This window comes from Leucopleurus acutus, assembly GCF_964270905.1.
Source record: "Leucopleurus acutus genome assembly, chromosome: 9".
NCBI classification, from domain to species: domain Eukaryota; kingdom Metazoa; phylum Chordata; class Mammalia; order Artiodactyla; family Delphinidae; genus Leucopleurus; species Leucopleurus acutus.
Genome location: NC_139144.1, coordinates 107,313,855 through 107,334,913, shown reverse-complemented (window position 1 = coordinate 107,334,913; position 21,059 = coordinate 107,313,855). Strand labels below are relative to the sequence as shown.

The window sequence follows — 21,059 nt, the reverse complement described above, 5'->3', positions numbered from 1 at the left end:
ACTTTTTTCATATTGAATTATGTTATCTCTTTATATGTGAAATACATCAGCTATTTATCAGATTTTTGTAAATATGTTTTTCTAGTTGTTAGTTTACTTTTTAATTTTGTTTTTTTTTTGGTTACAGAATTTTTGCATTTTTATGTTGTCCAGTCTTTTTCTTCCTTTGATTTCTCTCTTTTTGTGTTTAGGAGATCCTTTCCCTTCCTGAGATGTGACAAATACTCCTTTTTTTTTCTTGTTCTTTTAAAAATGGTTTTGTTTACACTTAACTGTTTAATCCATCTGGAGTTTATACAGATAACTACCTTTTTTCTTACCCATTTGTGTGTGTTTAAAGAAATACATGTTTGCTGTAGAAAATTTGGAAAACAAAATTTACAGTGAAGAAAATTACTATTACTCACAGTCCTACAACCCAGAGAACTACTGTGGATACTGTGATGTAAACCCTTCAATGTTGTGTGAGTGCACATGTGAACACATAACCAAATAAATAATGAAATGGAACCCTGCTGTACTCACTGTGGATTTGTCTTTGCACCCATCATCATATAGTGGGGAGGTTTCCATGCCTGAAGTACTTTTCTGTGCTATGTACAATATTGCCTAGAGCCATTATAATCATGAATTGTTCCCAATCTTTTAGTTTAAAAAGCTACATTGTACATCTTTACAAATAAATGTTTGTCTTTAGGACAAATTTCTGCAGTTTACTTTCCCAGTAAGCATACTTTAAAGGTTTTTGAAAAGATATTTCCCAATTATTCCTCAGAAAAACTGTCTGATTTTTGCTAGCAGTTCCACTTTCATGTAGTGTGTGAGCGTCTCTATTCCCAAAATGTATCTTCACCAATTTTGGGCGTTAGTTAAAAAAAAACCTACCAATTCAATAGATGAGAAATTTTCGTTTTTAAATTTACATTTCTTTAATTACTAGTGAGGGTGGACATTCACAAAGCACATTTATAGGTCATTTGTATTTATTTTTTAGTAAATTGCCTCCCTGTATTTCTTTGCCCATTTTTGCGGTGTTTTTAAGTATTAGCTATCTATCAGGTTAATTGCAAACATTTCCTTCCCAATTGTCCTTTAATGCTGCTTATCCTGTTTCTTGACAAGAAGAATTTTAACATATTAGTCTGTCACATACTTTACACTGGGCTTGTGGTTTCTTTCAGGCTTCAGAGTCATTGATGCTCTGAAGACCCAATGAATTCAGTAAAACTTAGGAGTAATTATTAAGTGAATAAAGAGAAATTACTGCATTTTTGTTGCTTAGCAATTGAAAAACTCAAGCAAATTAAGGTTTTTACTGAAATTGACGCAGAAAGTAAGCCATCTGCTGAAAAGTCGCTATGAAAGGCAGGAAACAACCTGGAAAGTAATGGTGAGTTGAAAATATATTTATCAGGATTTTTCTGGTGAATTATTTTTCGGTGACAGTGCTGTGTGTTATTAACCTATACATAGATAATATATGATTTACAAATGTTTTTTGCATATGTTGTCTGAAACGTTTGTCGAAGACTATTCCCTCTGGCCCTAGCTTTCTGTAAGGCTCTGGGTTCAGTGGGCATACGTTTTTGAGGGTTGAGCTCCAGGTGTTTTCACTGGCAGTGCAGGCGGTCTCAGGCCAGGCTAACTAGTATTATGAGTGACCTGGCCTTTGTTTCCAGTTTTACTAAAAAGAAATTGTATGATATACTTAATGACATTCAAATACTCTAAATCAGAGCCATTTCTTTTATTCTGTTTATGGACTGGAAGTGAGAGCTACCAGTATATGACATGCTATCTATTTAATGCTGGCGGCATTAACCTTGGAAGTAAATGTATTTGTTTGTGTTGGTTGTCTTTCTCATTATAATGTTAAGGGGTGTAAGCTCACGCATTGTACCTTGTTTATAAATCAGGGCTTGGAACAGTGCTTCCCACATAGTGGTAGCCCAGTAAACATCTGTTGAGTGAGTAGATAAACTATAAACAATAACTTTAACCTCCAGGGAACCACATCAGCTGAAAGTTGGGGAGCTAGAGGAAGAGCCCTCTTAGTTATATCATTGCTTCTAGATGTATTCTCAGAAATCGGTCTTGGGAAGCCTAAGCCGTCAGCTCTGGACATTGTTCTTGAGGATTTTATGACCCCTGACTTTGTTTCTGCTTCTAATTTTTTGGTAGATCTGTATCCTTTACTGCATGTAGTGAATTTCGTAAAGCTTCCTATTTATCTTTCTCTTCTGAATTCATAGTTTTTTTTTTAACCTTGTGGATGGCATCCAAGGGTGTGTTTATTTCCTCAGGTTGTCTTGGGGTTGAAGACTTGTCAACCTCAGATATGCTTGCTTCTTTGCTTTTAAAAAATTATAACAATTAATGGGGCCAAACTGTCATAATGGAGACCCAGGAGAGCCCATGGGATATAGTTCTAGTATGAGTTTGAAGGCCTCAGTGGTGACAGTAGCCAGGTCAGCTTTGGAGAGTGTAAGTCTGTGTCGCTGAGCCTATGCATAACCTCCATCCCTGCCACCATGGCCACTTTTTTCATGAGCTCATTGGGTGATTACAGGGGTGGCTTGGAAAAGAGGTTGACTGGTATCTGTAGAACTAGGATAAGCTAACTCTATCCACTTTAATATTAAAATCCTCTGCTGAGGTCCCCCTTTAATGAGCAGTCACATGGGATACAAATATCTTCACCTTTTTCTTTTTTCCCATTTTGAGTGGTCTATCTGCATACCTCGTCTCCAAATTTCCTTGTTACCAATTTTCCAATCATGTTCCTTCCAAGTCCCTAGCCATCCAGCCAAGCCATTGGCAAATATGAATATATAATTGCATGTCTGGCCATTTTTCCAAGCAAAGTTCTGTCCACCGGGAGGATTCCCGTTCACCACTGTGCTTTGGAGATGTCCCAAGGAGGGCTGTAGTGCTGCAGCTGTCCACTTGGGGGCGGTGTCTGCATATTGTGCAGAACCGTCTGTGAGTCAGGCCCAGACTTCCCTTCCTCTGCCAGCTGATCCGGAGGAATCCCCACAAGGCCAGGGGAGATAAAGCAGAGCAGCAGGAGTGGGGACCGTGGGCATCTGGGCCACTTCTTTTTTTTTTTTTTTAATTTTTTTAAAGTCTTTATTGAATTTGTTACCATATTGCTTCTGTTTTATATTTTGTTTTTTTTGTCCGTGAGGCATGTGGGATCTTAGCTCCCTGACCAGGGATCGAACCCACATCCCTTGCATTGGAAGGTGAAGTTTTAACCACTGGACCGCCAGGGAAGTCCCAGGGCCACTTCTTCATGTGACTTACTTGTGCCTGCGGGCCCGCTTGGGTGTGATCATGTATACACCACCTCCATCTGACTTTGGGATGTTGCTGTGCACGCCCACATTATGGCTTGGTGGGCCGGATAAAGATAACACCATCTCATGATGGGCAACTCAGGTCGCATGGTAGCTTGGTGGCCTATGGTCAAGCCTCTGCTAAAGCCCAACAGCAAACCAATAGCTGTTTCTCAGAAGGAAGGTAGTTAACTGCAGGGGATGACAGGGCTTTGCTCCGAAATCCTAAGAGGCTTTGCTGTGATTCACCTCTAGGGGCTGCCAAAGGCTCCGAACTGCATACTCTCTGCTGCCGATGCTTCCGGCACCATTGGATCTGCTGGATCATAAGGCCAAGGGCGGAGCAGCTTGCATAGCTGCCTGGAGCTGCAGAGCTGCAAAGCCTTCTCTTGTTCTGGGCCCCACTCAAAACCAGCAGCTTTTTGGGTCACTCAGTAAATGGGCTAGAATAACACAACCAAGTGAGGAATATGTTGCCTCCCAAATTCAAAGAAGCCCACTGAGCATTGTGCCTCTGTTTTGGTTGTAGGAGAGGCCAGATGCAGCAGTCCTTAGAAGGAATATCTTGACATGGCCCACACCACTGGATCCCTAGAAAATTCACTGAAATAGAAGGCTCCTGAATTTTTGTTAGATTTATTTCCCACCCTCTGATATGAAAATGTCTTACCGATTAGAGTGGTGGCTACTTCTCACTCACTCGGTCTCATTAGCATACTGTCATCAGTGTAGTGGAGCGACGTGCAATCTTCTGGAAAGGAATGGTGATCAAGATCCCTGCAAACTAAATTGTGACATAGGTCCAGAGGGGTGGTATATCCCTGAGTTAGGACAGTGAAGGTGTATTGCTTGCCTTGCCAGCTGGAAGCAAAATGCTTCTGGTGGGCCTTATGGACAGGGATGGAGAAAAAAAAGCATTTGTCACATCAGTAGCCGCATACCAGGTACCAGGAGATGTGTTCATTTACCCTAGCAACGAAACCAAGTCTGCTGCGGCAGCTACAATTAGAGTCACCACCTGGTTAAGCTTACGAGAATCCAGTGTCATTCTTCAGGATCCGTCTTTCTTGGGGATGTGGGAATCACTACCCCTCATCTTTCAAGTCCTTGATGGCTGCACTAATCCCTGCATTACCTTCAGGAATGTGGGATTTCTTTTGGGTTACTATTTTCCTAGTTAGAGGCAGTTCTAGTGGCCTCTGTTTGGCCTTTCTTACTATAATAGCCCTTTCTCCACAGGTCAGGGAACCATTGTGGGGATTCTGCCTGCTTTTGAGCGTATCCATTCCAATTGTGCATTCCAGAGCTGGGGAAAGAACCCAGAACAGGTCAGGGACCCACTGTGAGACGTGTGAGACCTGAGCTGAAACTCTCCTGACCACCTGACCTCCACAAGCCCCTGCTCTGACTGGGGTGATGTTTGGGTCCCCTGGAGATAGTGTCAGTTCAGAGCCAGATATGTTTTGTGAATTTGTGCTAATGTCTTTGAGGACTGGGAACATGTCTTAAATTCTCTTAATCTCCCATGAGGCACCTGTCCCAGTTCTTGCACACTGAAAATGTTCAATAACGATTCATTGATTGGATGAGTAATAGTTATTAATTGTATCATTAGGAATACTTTGGTAAAAGTAGACTTACTTTGAAAAGCAATTTAATGGCTTATTCTAAAAATTATCAATATGGAACGATTGTGCCGTTAATGTGTGACTCACATGAGGATTAGATGCTAAAATATGTGTCAATAATGCTTTGGTATGTGTAAATATATTCAGTTTGGCTTAAGTACAGTGTTTGGATCTTGGACATGTGTTTGAAATGTTATGTGTTAACTATATTACCTTGGAATGCCACTTCACTTCTCTGGGCTAGAATTAATAAATTACATTAATAAATAATAATATAGTTTATTATAGGATGATACAGAAGGGGCAGATATGGCAAATTAAAATGATGGCTAAAATTTGTATTGTTATTATTATATTTTATTATTATAATTAAAATAGAAAAAGCATAAAAAATTGACAGAAAAAAGAAAGTATCTCTTTGTATTCACTTTCTGTATCTTGACTACTGTTAAAAACATATGGAACTCTTTAGTTCCATAAATTAAAAAATCATGATTCACCTGCTTAATGGGTTTTCCTTTTTGAGTGATGAGAATGTTTTGGAACTAGATAAAGGTAATGGTTGCATAACATTGCGAATGCACTAATGCCACTGAATTATTCATTTTAAAATGGTAATTTTATGTATGTGAGTTTAAAATTAACATAAAAAGGAAACCGATACATCTTGGGGTATAATTAAGTTGTAGCCTTAAATAAAATAAGGAAATAATTCTTCAGTTTTTGAGGTATTTTCTCTCAGTGGGGCCCAGTTTTTGCTAAGCTATCCATACTCACTTGTGACCAGACAGAGACACACATTTAGAACATGATTGCCCGTTTTAAGATTCAGCCTGTTAAAAGATAACCACAGTGAATCTGACTTGACTTTGCAAGGTGTGTGTGCTTTATTTTGATTCGTCAACATGAATAGCCAATATGCTGTTTTGGACATGATGAAGGAACAGTACAAAATCCATCTTTGTTTTATACATTTTCAAGTCCCACAGAAGGTCAGAAAATTCAAACTTTTAGACTATAAGCAATTAAACTTAAAAAAATGAAAACTAAGTATTATGTTTACTTATGTATAAATATTAAATCAAAAGTCAGTTCTTATGATATTTTAAGGAACATTAATTAAATGTTACTAACAATTTCTAGTTAATTGGTCTCAATAGTTCAGTGATTTGTTATAATGTGCATCACTATAGTTACGGCATATTTATTGTTTATAATAGTAAAAATAAAAAACAGTCTACGTAGGAAATTTGCTTAATTAAATTTTGGTAGATCCAAACAGTGGAATGCTTTTTTGACCATTATAGATGATGATGATGATGTAGATGAGTATTTGTTGATATAGAAAAATGTCGAAAAAAATGTTTTTCTCTGGGTGGTGGGATTATATGATATAAAAAATTTATATTAAAAAAGTTTGTTTTGGCGCTTGCCTTGTATAATATTTCTATAGTAGATGTGTACTGCTTTTTTGTTATAAGAAAAAACTTTAAAAAATTTAATAGCTTATTGCTAAAATCGTTCTTTTTGGTTTTTTCCCTTCTTAGTGCATAACCAAAAGCTATTTTAATTCTGAAGTTCTCAAAATACTCACTATTCAAAAGCAAACTTGCAGTCTTTCCTTTAAAGCTTATGCTTTCTTCATAGCATTTTAAAAATTATATGTCACTTTTTGACAATTGGATTAGATCTTTAATTCCAGTGAAATATTGGTTTTAACTTAGTTTTGTTATTTTGGAAATTATTGAATATGGCTGAACTTGGATTAATTTTCTTATTTAAGTTCATGAAATTTTTTGTCTGTGTGGTTAAAAAGTGATAGATTATTTGCTTCCTAGTGTTGTATATTGTATTGAAATATTTTGTGACTCCAGCAGATGGAGCTAGAAGGTAATGCATCCATTGGTGATCTGGCAATCCAGTTGGGTTTGCTTGGGTTTTAGACGAATCATTCTGGGATTATTAAATAACTTTTAAGTTTACATACTTCTTTTGGGGATAGACATTGAATATCTTTCAAAAAGATTGTCATTGAAACTGATTTAGATAAACTACAAGGTTTCTGAATTTTTAGGGTTCTACTACCATGTCAGAGAGCACATAATTTTAGCTTTCTGAAGTAGAGAAATTTAGCTAACATTTCTTTTTATTTTACAAATTAATAATATATAATATAATAAAAGTGGTGGTAGTATGTATTTATGTGTATTAGCTCTAATTTTTAATTTTGGAATGTTTTATCAAAATTGTAGAATATTCTTAAGGGATATTTATGTGTGTATGTCTGATGTATGTTTGCAAAATGCTGGAAACTTACTAAGTTGTACACAGTTTCCAAGAATAAAATGGCAGCTTAGGAGTGTACAGTAGCTTTATTATTTTTCTATATATTAAATGTTCTTCTCATAGTAACTTTAACCTTCTTATATGTTGCAAACTTGATAATTAAATTAGCATAAGCTGAGTCTGAAGCTTTCACACATATTCTGGCTAATAAAACTTAATTTTTTGCATTGAATTATTTAGACTGAAAAAAAGCTGGTTATTTACATAGATGATTATACTGTTACGTAGTATGTTAACTCTCAGATTCTTTGTGTTAAGTGAATTTTTCTTGCAAAAGTAAATATGGTGGAGGTTACATCTCTTTTTGCAATTGTGGTTGATAAGACCATCAGCAGTAATGTTGAATCTCCTGGAAAAAGGGAAGTGGGGAAAATCAAAAAAAATTTTAAATTGTATGTATTATATATAAAGTTCAGTATATAAAAGAAGGTATCTAATTTCATTGCAAACTTAAATGAGTCGTTATTCAGAATCTTTGTGATCATCCTGATCATTTTCTTCACTTGTTCAGCAGATTGCTGCTTGATAATATCTGTTGATAAAGATTTCTTTATATAAATTTTCATAACTATCTTCGTTTTAAGTAGGTTGGTTAGTCAGAATAGATACGTTTACTGATTTGTGATCTTTTGCCTAAGGCAGACTTTTGTTTTTTAACTTTTTATTTCCAGAGAAGAATTTGAATTTGTATTTTTCACTACATGAAAGGGACACATATGATTAGAAAGATAAATTCTGGAAGTATGTATATTTAGAGCTCAATAACAATAATAAAGCCTGTTTTTTACCATGGATGAAAATTGATTGTTTCAAATTTCAAAACCTAAGTAAATTTTTTTCCTCCAATTATAAAATTATAATGAAGCATTTAGGGGTTTGTATTCATGGTTGCAACTATTTAAGAGCAATGTTTGAAGCCCCCTGCGACGCGATAGCGATAATTTGTGATTTTGCAGAGGCTAGAATATGAATTGTGCTTAGTGCGGCTAGAAAATAAATAAGCTGAGATCTGTGGCCGATGAGGGGCCCAGCTAGCATCTCCACCTCAATTAAGCTTTGCCGTTCTCTGCCTTTTCTTAGGCATTTTGTGGGGAAGTTATATGACATAGTGAGGTGAAGGATTTTGAGTTTCACAAAGGAGTTTAAATTTGTGTCTTTATGTGCTCCTTATAGAAAACTTAGAATATGTAGGCCAGTGGGGAGAAAAAATCATCCGTAATTCCACTACATTCACACTGTTAATAATTTGGTATATTTCTTTGCAATTTATTTTCTGTGCCTATTTTTTGTCATTGTTCTCATATATTTTTCATGTCATATAAGTATACAGATTGTTGTTATGTAAGTTTTTTTTGGTGTAATTAATGAGAATCATTCTTTAAGGAAAGGGCTGAAACCTAATTTTAGCTGTAACTCATATCACTTTTTTGTCTATCTGGTCTGATTGCTGATGTGCATTGGAGTTTTACAGGGTTTTGGACCATTTGCATGATGTTGAGACAGGGCGGGGAGAGGCACTGACATTAATTTAACATTTTTGTATGTTATTTCTCTTCTGCTGTTCACACGTGATCTATGAGTTATGTTATAGCCCATTTTATACATGAGGAAACAGGACGACAGAGTTGAAGTCCCTTTTCCAGGTCACGTATAGCTGATAGTTGCAAACCCAGGCTGATCAGACATAAAGTGCCCCTCACTTAGACATCTGCTGCCACATCTTCACAGTGTGAATCCCTTGTTGTGCACTAAGTACACAGAATACATTTAATATTTTATTGAAGTTGGATTTGTTAAAACCTTTCTGTATTTGAAAGATGTTTTGGTATCGTAAGGCTTGGGTGTACATGTACACAAAAATATAAACAAATGTAGAAGTGTTAGTTCTGTTTAGTTAGTTAGTTCTGACAAACTGGTCAGAAGCTCAACTAAGCATTTTGTTTTACACAGATGGGTAGAATTAATGGGCTGTCATATTCTCAGTTTAAAACATTTCCCTTAGTAAAATCTTATGAAACTGATGTTCTCTTTTTGGCAAACAAACAAAAGGCCCTCAGCTTAGGGTCTCATGGGCTGAAATTAAGGTTTTCACAGATTTGTTTTCTTTATTGGAGGCTCTGGGGAAGAATTTGCTTCGAAGTTCATTCAGGTTGTTGGCTGAATTTGGTTCTTTGTGGTTGTAAGACAGGCCCCCATTTCCTTGCTAGCTGTTAGTCAGGTGCCAATCTTTGCCCTATAGGCTGTCTGCCTCTTTTCTCAGGTTTTCCATGTGATGCCCCCTCCAGCAAAGTTGTGTCAAGTTCCTCCCTGTCTTACCCTTCTGCTGCATCTCTGACTCCTCTTAGAGAAAATTCTCTGCTTTTAAGGGCTCCTTTGGTTAGGTTGTACCCACCTGGCTAATCCAAGATGGTTTCCCCCTCTCTCTTTATTAAGGTCCATAGCCTTAATTATATCTGCAACATCCTTTTTTGCCATGTATGTTGGGTTGAAAAGTGTTTTCCCCAAATTCGTGTCCATTTAGAACCTCAGAACGTAACCTTATTTGGAAATAATATCTTTGCTGATATAATTAGTAAAATAAGGTCATAATGGATTAGGGTGGGCCCTAGTCCAATAAGTAGTATCCTTATAAGAAGATAAAACAGAGACATACACAGGGGAGGAATGTGAAGACAAAGGCAGAGATTGGAGTGATGAATCTACAAGCCCAGGAATGCCACATGTTACAGGCAGCCACCTCTAAGGAAGGATTCTTCCCTAGAGCCTCCAGAAGGAGTATGGTCCTGCTGGCACCTTGATTTTGGACCTCTAGCCTCCACAACTGTGAGAGAATAAATTTCTGTCGTTTGAAGGCACCCAGTTTGCGGTACTTTGTTATAGAAGCCCCAGAAAACTAATATACCTTGTAACATATTCACTAATATACTGTATAACAATTCCAGGGATTGAGGCATGGATATCTTTGGGGGTTCACTCTGCCTACCATGAGACCAGCTGAGTACAAAGCAGGAAAATACAGCCCATGATGAAGAGAGCAATCAGTCAAAACTTACAGTTGCCGCAGATTGAGAATCAGTAGACAAGAGCATTGAAACCTTTCTTGTGAGTGTTTCATATGTTCCAGAAGCTGGAGGAAAGACTGAACACAACTGAACATATGGAGACATAAAAGATGTAGAGAAAGAACCAAATAAACTTCTAGAGATGAAACCTGTAATACCTGCCATGAAAATATATTGGATGGGATAAAAGCAAATTAGATATTTTTGCAGAAGAGATTAGTGAACTCTGAGACACAGCAATAGAAAACAGTCTAAAAAAGAAACAAAAAAATGACTGAAAAACTGACCAGGGCATCAGTGATATAATTGATGTTCCTAGAAGACAGAGGGTTAAGAAAAATATTTGAAAAACGGATGGCAGAAATATTTCAAGATTAGATGAAAACTGTAAACCCTCTTATCCAAGAAGCTCAACTAACCCTAGTGACAGGAGACCTGCCAAGATACATCATCAGATTGGTCAAAACCAGTGATACGGCAAAATCTTAAAAGCATTCAGAGAAAAAGACATAAAGTACAGAAGAGCAATGATGCGAATTCTAGCATATTTCTTGTGGGAAAAAAATGCAAGCCAGATGGCAGGGTAGCAACATCTTTAAAGTACCGAAAAAAGAAAGCCCCACCAACCTAGTTCTATATCCAGTGAAAATATTTTTCCAAAACAAAGTCAAAATAAAGACAGCGTCAGATATACAAAAGGTGAAAGTTCATCACCACAGACCTATACTAGCAAAAATAAGGGACATCCTTTAGGCAGAGGCAAATTGGTAGAAGATAGAAATCTGGATCTATGAAACAGAACAAAGATCACTAGAAGTGGCGAATTTGAGGGTAAATATAAAAGAGTATATCATATAAATCTTATTAAAAGAGAATTGGCTCTTTAAATAAAAAATAGTAACAGTAAATTGTGAGTTTTATAATGTGCAAGTAAAAGCGCATGACAACAATAATGCAAGGGCAGGAGGAAAGAAATGGCAATAGACTGTTGTAAGGTTCTTAGGCTGTACATGAAGTGTTGTAGTACCTCTTTTTTTTTTTTTTTTTTTGCGGTACGCGGGCCTCTCACTGCTGTGGCCTCTCCCGTTGCGGAGCACAGGCTCCGGACGCGCAGGCTCAGCGGCCATGGCTCACGGGCCCAGCCGCTCCGCGACATGTGGGATCTTCCCAGACTGGGGCACGAACCCGTGTCCCCTGCATCGGCAGGCGGACTCTCAACCACTGTGCCACCAGGGAAGCCCAGAAACTCACTTTAAATGTAAACACACACATAGGTTAACAGCAGTAGGAGCAAAAAGATTTACTATAATAATTCTAATGAAAAGGAAGATGGTATAGGTATATTATTATCAGAAAAGGGTAAGGAATGTTATCAGGCATAAAGAAGATCATTTCATAATGATGCAGGGGTTCATTCATCACAAGAACATAGTAATAAACGTTACCTATTATCTACCTATCTACCTAAAAAATACCATTTATTAAATACCTATTAAATACATGAAGCAAAAACTTACAGAAATGAAAGGATTAATAGTCAAAATCACAATTCAGACATATCACTATCCCCTTTTCAGTAATTGATAGAACAAGTAGCCAGGAAAAAATTAAGGATTTTTAACACTTAACTAACTTGGCCTAATTTGTATTTATGGAACACTCAGCCCAACAATAGTGAAATACACATTCTTTTCAAGTACTCTGGGAACATTTACCAAGAAAACCATATTCTGTGCCATGAAACAAGTCTCAGTATTTTAAGTCATATAAGATATGCTCTCTAACAACAGTGAAGTTAAATGGGAAATCAGTGACAGCAGCATATCTAGAAAATCCCTCAAGTATTTGGTATCTAAATAACATACTTCACAATAACTCTTAGGTCAGAGAAGAAATCAAAAGGGAAATTTGAAAGTACTTTGAACTCAATGAAAATGAAAATAAAACATTCCAAAATTTATAGCACAAAGATACCTATTTTAGAAAAGAAAAAAAGATCTTAAATTAATTCCTACATCTTCCACCATAAGAAACTAGAAAAAGGAGAGCAAATGAATCCCAAAGTAAGAGGATGGGAAATAAAAAAAGATGAGAGGAGAAAGGAACAAATAAAAAACAGAAAATGTAGAGAAAATCAATGAGAGGATCAATAATATTGATAAGGCTTTAGCCAGATTGATCAGAAAAAAAAAGATACCAGTTATCAATATCAGGAATGAGAGATGTGATATCACTACAGATTCTACAGCTGTTAAAAGCATATAGTGCATATTATGAACACCTTTATGCCAATAAATTCAGGAACTTAGAGAAATGGAAAAATTCTTTGAAAGGCAAAACTACTGAAACCCTCTCAGACATTGTGGAAATGTTGCAAACATTCTCACAAAACTCTAGGCTAAGAAGACTTCATTTTCAGTCCTCCCAAATATTTAAGGAAGAAATAATGCCAATTCTACACAGCCTTTTTAAGAAAATTGAAAATGAGGGAATACTTCCTAAGTCTAAGGCCAGCATTACCCTGATACCAAAACCAGACAGACATACATGAAAACTATTGAGGAATATCCCTCATGAATATAGATGCATAAATTTTAAACAAAATTTTAGCAAATCAAATATAACAATAAATAAAAAGGGTAATACATCATGACTTTTGACAAAATCAATGAATTTAATTTACCATATGCACATACTAAAAAAGAAAATTCATATGGTCGTCATAATATACACAGAAAAAGCATATGACAAAATTCAATGTCCTTTCCTGATAAAATCTCTCAGCAAATTAGGCATGAAAGGGAGTTCCCTCATCCTAATAAAGAGCATCTATGAAAACCCTACAGGTAACATCATACTTAATAGTGAAAAGCTGAATGCTCTTTTTCCTGAGATCCCCTCTTACCACTTCTATTCAGCATGGTTCTGGGGATTTTTAAAGAATAAAGGACATTGAGATTGGAAAGGAAAAAGTAAAACTCTCTGTTAACAGATTATATGACTATATAGAAATTCTGATGGAATCTATTATAGGAAAGCTATTAGAACTAATAAGTGAATTTTGCAAGGTTGCAAAGATACAAGATCAATATATAAAACTCCATTGCAAAAAAAAAAAAAAAAAACTCCATTGCATTTCTGTATGCTAGCAATGGATAACTGGAAATTGATATAAAAACCAGTGCCGTTTATATACAGTAGAATCAAAAATATGAAATGCTTAGGGATGTGCGAGACCTGTATACTGTAAACTAGGAAACGCTGCTGAGGAAAATTAAAGCATACTGTGATAAATGGAGAGAAGTGCTGTGTTCATAGATTAGAAGACAGTCCTGTAGAGATGTTAGTTCTCCCCAAATTGATCTACAGATTCAACACAATCTTAGTCAAAATACCAGGATGACTTTTTGTAGAAATTGAAAAGCTGATCTAAGATTTTAGATGGGAATTCAAACGACTTATATTAGCCAAAACAACTTTGAAAGAGAACAAAATTGGAGGACTGACTACCCAACTCAAAGATTATTTTAAGGCCATAGTAATCGATACTGTGCTGTATGCATTAGCAGGAAGATAGAGAAACTCAACAGAATAGAGAGTCCAGGAATATATCCAAACATATTGTAAATTTATTTTTAACAAAGGTGTAAAAGCTATTTGGCGGAAAAGGCTATTTTCAACAAATGGTACTGGAGCAATTGGATAATCGTAGGTAAAAAATGAACTTAAATCCATATCTGGCTCCATATACAGAAAGTAATTTGAAAGAATCGTAGATCTAAATGTAAATCCTAAAATTGTAACACTTGTAAAACGGAAATGTAGGAGAAAGTCTTTGACACTGGACTAGACCATAATTTCTTGGGTAAGATAGCTAAAGCATGATCCGTAAAGCATTGATAACTTGGACTTCGTCAACATTAAGAAATTTTGTTCTTTGAAAGATACTGTTAAGAGGATGAAAAAACAATTCACAAAGTAGGAGAAAATATCTGTAAATCATATGCCTGATAAAAGACTTGTATTTAGAGTATATAAAGTATACTCAGTAAGTAAACAGACAACCCAGTGAAACAATGGGCAACAGATTTGAAGAGACATTTTAGCAAAGAAGGTGTAAATGGATGGCACATAAGTTCATGAGAAGATGTTCACGTCATTATTTATTGAGGAAGTGCAAATTAAAGCAGTAATGAAATACCACTGTACACCTATTAGAATGGCTGAAACTGAAAAGACTGCCTATACCATTTTTTGTCAAAATGTGGCTGAGATTTGAATTCTGCTGGTAGGAATGTGAAATTATACACCCACTTTGGAAAACATTTTGGCAGTTTCTTAAAATGTTAAACGTACACCTACTATATGACCCAGACATTGCATGCCCACATATTTACCCCAACGACACGAAAGCCTGTGTCCATACGAAGACTCATGTGAGTGTTTATAATAGCTTTAGTTGTGAGAGCCACAACCCAGATAGCAGTTTGCCTATGGATGGATGCAGTGCAGTAACTGGATTCAATCTGATACAAAGGGATAGACTGCTGATACTGCCACAGTGTTGAAAAATCTCAGAAGAATTGTGCTAGGTGACAGAAGCCAGACAAAAACAGGAGTACATACTACACTTACCATTTATAGAAAATTTTAGAAAATACAGTCTTTTATAAAGTGTAGAATCTGGCTGATGGAGAATGGGGTGGGATAGGGAGTGGCAGGAGACACTGGTTATAAAATGGTGTGAGGAAACTTGGGGGCGATGGATATATTATGTTGGTTATGGTGACATAACTGCCACATTTTATGAAATTGTACAATTTGTAGTTTATATCAATTATATAACTCAACAAATTTTTTAGAAACTAGTATTTTTACTTTTTATATATGTCGTGATTTTCTGCAAAGTGAACATGGGTTCTCAGAAAGTATGGTACTTTGGTACAGGGGCTAATTAGCACTGTGTGTTGGTAGCCTCTGGAGGTGTTACTGTTATTAAAAGCAAAAAGTCATTAAGTGCTTATTTTGTGACAGGCGTGATGATGGTTGTTCAAGTATTATTTCACTGAATTCTCAGCACCACCTACAGACATGATCCTCAGCCTCATTGTATAGATGAAGAACCTGTGGCTTAGAAGTGTTGTCACATGGAAGTGCAGACAGGGCTCGAACCCAGGCCTGTGTGAAAGTCCCGTGTGTGCATTTGGCCACCATCCTGTGTGTTCTTCCTGGTTATTAACACGATACAACAATTGGCTGTAATTATAACCCCTTTGAATGAAGAAAAGGGTTAAGATGTTTAGCATCTTTTTTTTAGAGACTGAAAAGTATTTTAGAACATTTTCTGTTTTTATTTATTTATTTATTTTTGCGGTACGCGGGCCTCTCACTGTTGTGGCCTCTCCCGTTGCGGAGCACAGGCTCCGGACGCGCAGGCTCAATGGCCATGGCTCACAGGCCTAGCCGCTCCGCGGCATGTGGGATCCTCCCGGACAGGGGCACGAACCCGCATCCCCTGCATCGGCAGGCGGACTCTCAACCACGGTGCCACCAGGGAAGCCCTGCATTCATTCTTTTTGTTTGTATTCCATGCTGTTCCAAAAAGGATTTAGGGTAGTTATGAAACACATATGTTAATTTGTAGCTAAGGCAGTTGAGAACTAGTTTCCTTGGTTCCCTGAGAGCTCAGTGTGTAGTCTCCATGTGTCTGGAAAGGAAGCTCTGTGAGGGCAGAGGTTTGTGCTCTGTTGTTACTACATCTCCAGTGCATGGAACAGTGCCTTGTAAATAAGGGTGTTGAAAGAACGTGAGTTGCCTGTTTTCAGAAGCGTTGGATCATAATTGTATGTAGTACATTGAATTTGTATTTAGCATAATTTTTATCTTTGATTCTTGATTTTGTAAATTTTAATGAAGATTGTAGCCATCAGTTTTAAAGTTAAGTGTTTTACCTATAAAAAGTGAGATGTTGGTCCAAATATTATCCCAGTGACATACCTAAAGTTCTGTACTTTTAAAAATCTAGTCTTATTATCATCTAAGTTGCTTTTTATTGTGATTTTATGAGTGCAGAATGTGCCAGAAAGGAAAAAGGTGATGTGAGCTTGCTTGCCCCTCTTACATTTTCTTTACCACTTGGAGTTGCTTACTAAAACTTCTACGATGTAGTGGTTTTTAAAAATCCCAGGAATTAGTGCAGCTACTTGCAGGCTCTGCAGCCGTGGCAGGTTTTGTATAAGCAGCCTCTGTCATTTTGGGGGATTGCTATGAAGAGTAAATGAGTTTGTATAATATCTGTAAATCACTTAGAATAGTGCTTGGCACATAAGGCCTCAATAAGTGCTAATTATTACTTTTCAGGTTTTTATGAGGCTTAAATTAAACAAGATTATTCATGTACAATGTTTAGTAGAGTATCTGGCATTCGTTAAGTGCTCGATAAATGCTACTGGCTCTAATTTAAATATTCAGGTGCCGATATGTCTGAAGAGGCTGTGTCTTTGGATCTCTGCATATGTCATATGTTTAGTGAATTTATTTTAGAGCATGAGGAAAAATTATTGGTTTCTGTATTGGCTTTTCCCAATAGTTACAAGTTACAAAGTTATAAAAATTTTATAGAAATATGTAATTATTTTTCTGATTTCTAAGTTTAGGTCATTTGTTAGGCCTCTCTATTCAAGTTTATGTTTATTTTTACTATTAAAAAGTACAGAGCTTTGACTGATATTACAAGTTAGCACAGTAATTGTCTTTGACAAGATTGTCAGTATCTAAACTCATCTTTCTTGTCTTGTTACCCTTCTCGCAGGTTTGTGGAACCTTGCTTCTCTCTTTTCCAACCTTTGTCTATTTGTGTTGATGCCCTTTGCCTTTTTCTTTCTGGAATCAGAAGGTTTTGCTGGCCTGAAAAGGGTAAGTGAATCATGTTTTAGAATTAAATTTCTTAAATGAAGAAATAAATATCATTCACATTGAACTAGAAAAAAGTAGGCTTAAACAACCATTTTACTGGAATGTAAGAAGTTTAATTAATAATAATGTCTTGTTAATATTAATAATGTTTTTACAATAGTGGTAACAATGTTACATATTGAATTATTTTACATGTCTACAGGGAGGAAGTCATCTTTTGACCTTTGAATGATTTTATACTATGTGCAAAGTTGGTGGAGTGTTCTTTTGTAGAATGAATAAACCTGATACAATAGCTATTATTCCTTTCTTATTCCCAGGATCCCGTGACTTACTGATATTAGGTGAATGTGGGAGCGTGAGAAGTGGGCAAAACAGGACAGTCTGCAAGAGCATCTTAAACAGTTAATCCAGACCTTGTCAGTGGTAGTAACTCCCTCTGTCCTTGAATAGAGCATTTTAAAGTGAAGGGAACAGCATTTCCATTTATAGCTTGTGGAGCTGTTTGCTATAAAAGTTTGGAATATAATGCGAAGATTTCAGTAGTTAGTACTTTTGGGGTGACCTTTAAACCTGACAAAATAAGTTCTAGTGTTACAGTTTATAGACACATTGTACCTTTCTAATTTTTAGTTATGGTTATTCATATTCATATTGTGATAGATGGTTGGTTTCATATTTAGTGAATGTACTGAGATCAGAATGGATGGTTGGGTATGGCGGTCAAACGTACATTGAGAAAACTGGCTTTTTTTTTTTTTTTTTAGAAGATGTTGGGGGTAGGAGTTAATTAATTTATTTTTGCTGTGTTGGGTCTTCGTTTCTGTGCGAGGGCTTTCTCTAGTTGTGGCAAGCGGGGTCCACTCTTCATTGCGGTACGCGGGCCTCTCACTATCGCGGCCTCTCTTGTTGCGGAGCACAGGCTTCAGACGCGCAGGCTCAGTAGTTGTGGCTCACGGGCCTAGTTGTGCCGCAGCATGTGGGATCCTCCCAGACCAGGGCTCAAACCCGTGTCCCCTGCATTAGCAGGCAGATTCTCAACCACTGTGCCACCAGGGAATCCCCGAGAAAACTGGCTTTTATATATTAGGTTTGTTTTTTATAATGACGTATGTAAATTATTTAAGTCATCCATGTAATGGGAAAGACTTGCATAGTTTCAGTTTAAAAAACTCTTTGTTGATAATTTCTTGAAGAATGATAGGAAGTTTTGCTGCTGAGAGGGATTTAGTTCAAACCCTTCTTCTATAAGGAGGAAACGGAGATCCAAAGATAATGTTATTAAATTGTCTAAGAACCACATATGTACCATTGCAAAACTAGGACTAAAACCCAGGGCTTGCTTCTAACCTCCCCAGAGTGTGCACGTTCTTTACCGATTAGCACTGTGGAGAGCCCGTTAAAGCCAGCCAGGTAGGTGACAGGCCAGGCACCGACGAGGAGGGAGGAGAAAGGACCACAGCGCGAGGGCAGAGGAAGGGGCAAGGCAGGGCTTTGCGTGGGGACGCCAGATAGTAGGAGAACAAGGAGGGTGTGACCTGGGCGCCCAGACAGAGCTCAGGAGAGTGAAATGTAAAACATGACATCAGAACGGGGTCGAAAAGGAAGAGCATGGAGAAGAAGCAAGGTCATCAGAGACGCTTGAGAAAGCAATTTATGTGGAATTTTGGAGACTTTTGATGGATAGTCACACATTTGACAGAGTTTTACTAGGCACTTACTAAGTGGTAATTACTATGCTGTTAAAGGAGCTTGCTGGGTACAGAAGTGAAAAGACAGGTTCTTGCCTTCAAGGGATTAAGAGGATGACCTCAGAGACGAAAACAAGTAGCATGTGGTGGATGAACTTTTATACAACGAGCGGCTGTGAGGGGAGGTCTTGATTTGCCTGGAGAATTGGGGAAGCTTCAGGGAGGGGTTAGCCTGCACTTGAGCTGAGACTTGCAGGTGAGCATTCGAGGCTTGAGCAAAGGCCTGGATTCTGCCTGAATTGAGGGAGTGGCTGGCTGATGCTTAGCTGTAGAATGGAGAATGGCGAGAGACCCCTTGGCAGGATCAGATCCCGGAGGCCTGAGTCCTCTGCCACATTGTTTGGGTTTTATGCTGTAGACAACAGGGAGTTGGCAGAGGATTTTTGAAAAGAATTTTTGCGTCTACTGTTTTATTTAAGCATATTTAGAGATAAATACACGTCAGAATTTCAACATATGTCACTAGGGAAAGGAGTACATGCACCACACAATGCGAGACACTGTTTGGTAGAGATGTCACCATACTGAATCAGTCATGCACCTGGCTCTGTTAAACAGAGCGTTTCAACATATGTCACTAAAGTTGCCATGTTGATGTTTGCTTTACACATGCACGGTGCTCCCCTCTCCCTAGCTCTGTCTCATGTGTAATCTTATCAGGTACAAAAGCAACTGGTAAAGCTCAGTGTTAAATATATTTTCATGTTTGGTATTAAAGGTGTGCTACCTAGTTTATGCTTTTCATAAAAATCTAGTTATTAGTTAAATAAATTATTTTAAAAAGCAGTGTGCAATATGGACAAACCCCTTTGTCTCCAAATTATTTCCCTCCCTTCCTGTGAACTAACCAACTAGAAAAGGGACTTGGCTGAATCTGTTGGAGCAGAGTTAGCACCATCTCTAGAATTAAAAACAACGGACACAAGAACCCAGTGATTTACTGTTCTCCTGTTCCCCCTTGTAGACTAAGGTCAAAGGGGAGAATCAGCTTGAGGAGGGGTATAAGAAGGTAAGTAAAAATATTTTGCACCTACAGTTGTACAGCAGTTCTTCCCTCTAAACTGTTTACTTCTAGTCTCTTTATACATGATTAGAAGAATGCCTTTTCTAAGCACATCTCTGACTGTGTCAGCCTCCTCAGAATTCCTCAGGGTCACCAGCTACATTTCATGGTCTCAAAGGGGACTGATGTGTTGAGCGATTGTAGGGTGCAGTCGACATGACCAATCCAGTTAATTCCCAAACGGTGAAGGATTTTTAAAAAATATATTTATTTGGCTGTGCCGGGTCTTAGTTGCGGCATGCGGGATCTAGTTCCCTGACCAGGGATCGAACGCGGGCCCCCTGCCCATTGGGAGTGCAGAGTCTTAACCACTGGACCGCCAGGGAAGTCCCCACAGTGAAGGATTTAAAAAGAGGGGGAGAAGGCAGAGCTCAGGATGGTTACCGTTTCTTAGAATCTGGTAGCTTGGGGATGAATGGGAGTTGCAGAAACCAAATTAAAGTGTTTTATCTTTAATGCTGTTAAAGGAAGGAGGGAGATGGGGTTGTGGCTTGGAGGAGAAGAGGTAGAATAATTCTCCTATTAGTATGCTGAGGGAGGGGACAATGGAAGAGAGACTGCAGGTACTAAGGTGAGAAAATTTGTCTTTAGTGTCAGACTGCCTGGGCTAGTTACATCATCTAAACCTCAGGTTTTCTTTCTGTAAAATGGGTATAGTAATGATAGTTACCTTACTGTTTCATTTGGAGGATTAAATGAGAGGTGATTATTCATGTAAAGCATTTAGCCCAGGATTTAGCTCAGTAAATGTTAGGTATTATTGTCACTGTCCTCGAGCTTCATGCATTTGACTGATAAGTATTCTAGGAAACATCAGTGTTATATGGATAGATCATTACAAAGCAACTAAATAGAGTCAACTCTTAATTATTCATGTATTATTATCTTAGGCGGTCTTAAGATTCCAAATTATTTTTCCCATTTTGAAATGGCATGTACTGAAGCAGAATCAAAAC

The 21,059-nt window shown here is 37.4% G+C and overlaps 1 protein-coding gene across 3 annotated transcripts in view; it reads left to right on the top strand.

Moving 5' to 3' along the window:
* The window catches only part of LMBR1 (limb development membrane protein 1), a 140,814-nt gene that overhangs the window by 33,854 nt on the left and 85,901 nt on the right, over positions 1-21,059 (top strand). For 2 of the 3 annotated variants that reach the window (XM_082847001.1, XM_082847002.1), the window contains one exon: positions 17,186-17,289. In XM_082847001.1, coding sequence (XP_082703127.1) covers positions 17,186-17,289 — 104 coding nt within the window. Of the gene's footprint in view, positions 1-10,199; positions 10,415-17,185; positions 17,290-21,059 lie in introns of those variants that run through there. The other variant, XM_082847003.1, reaches the window with a different exon arrangement.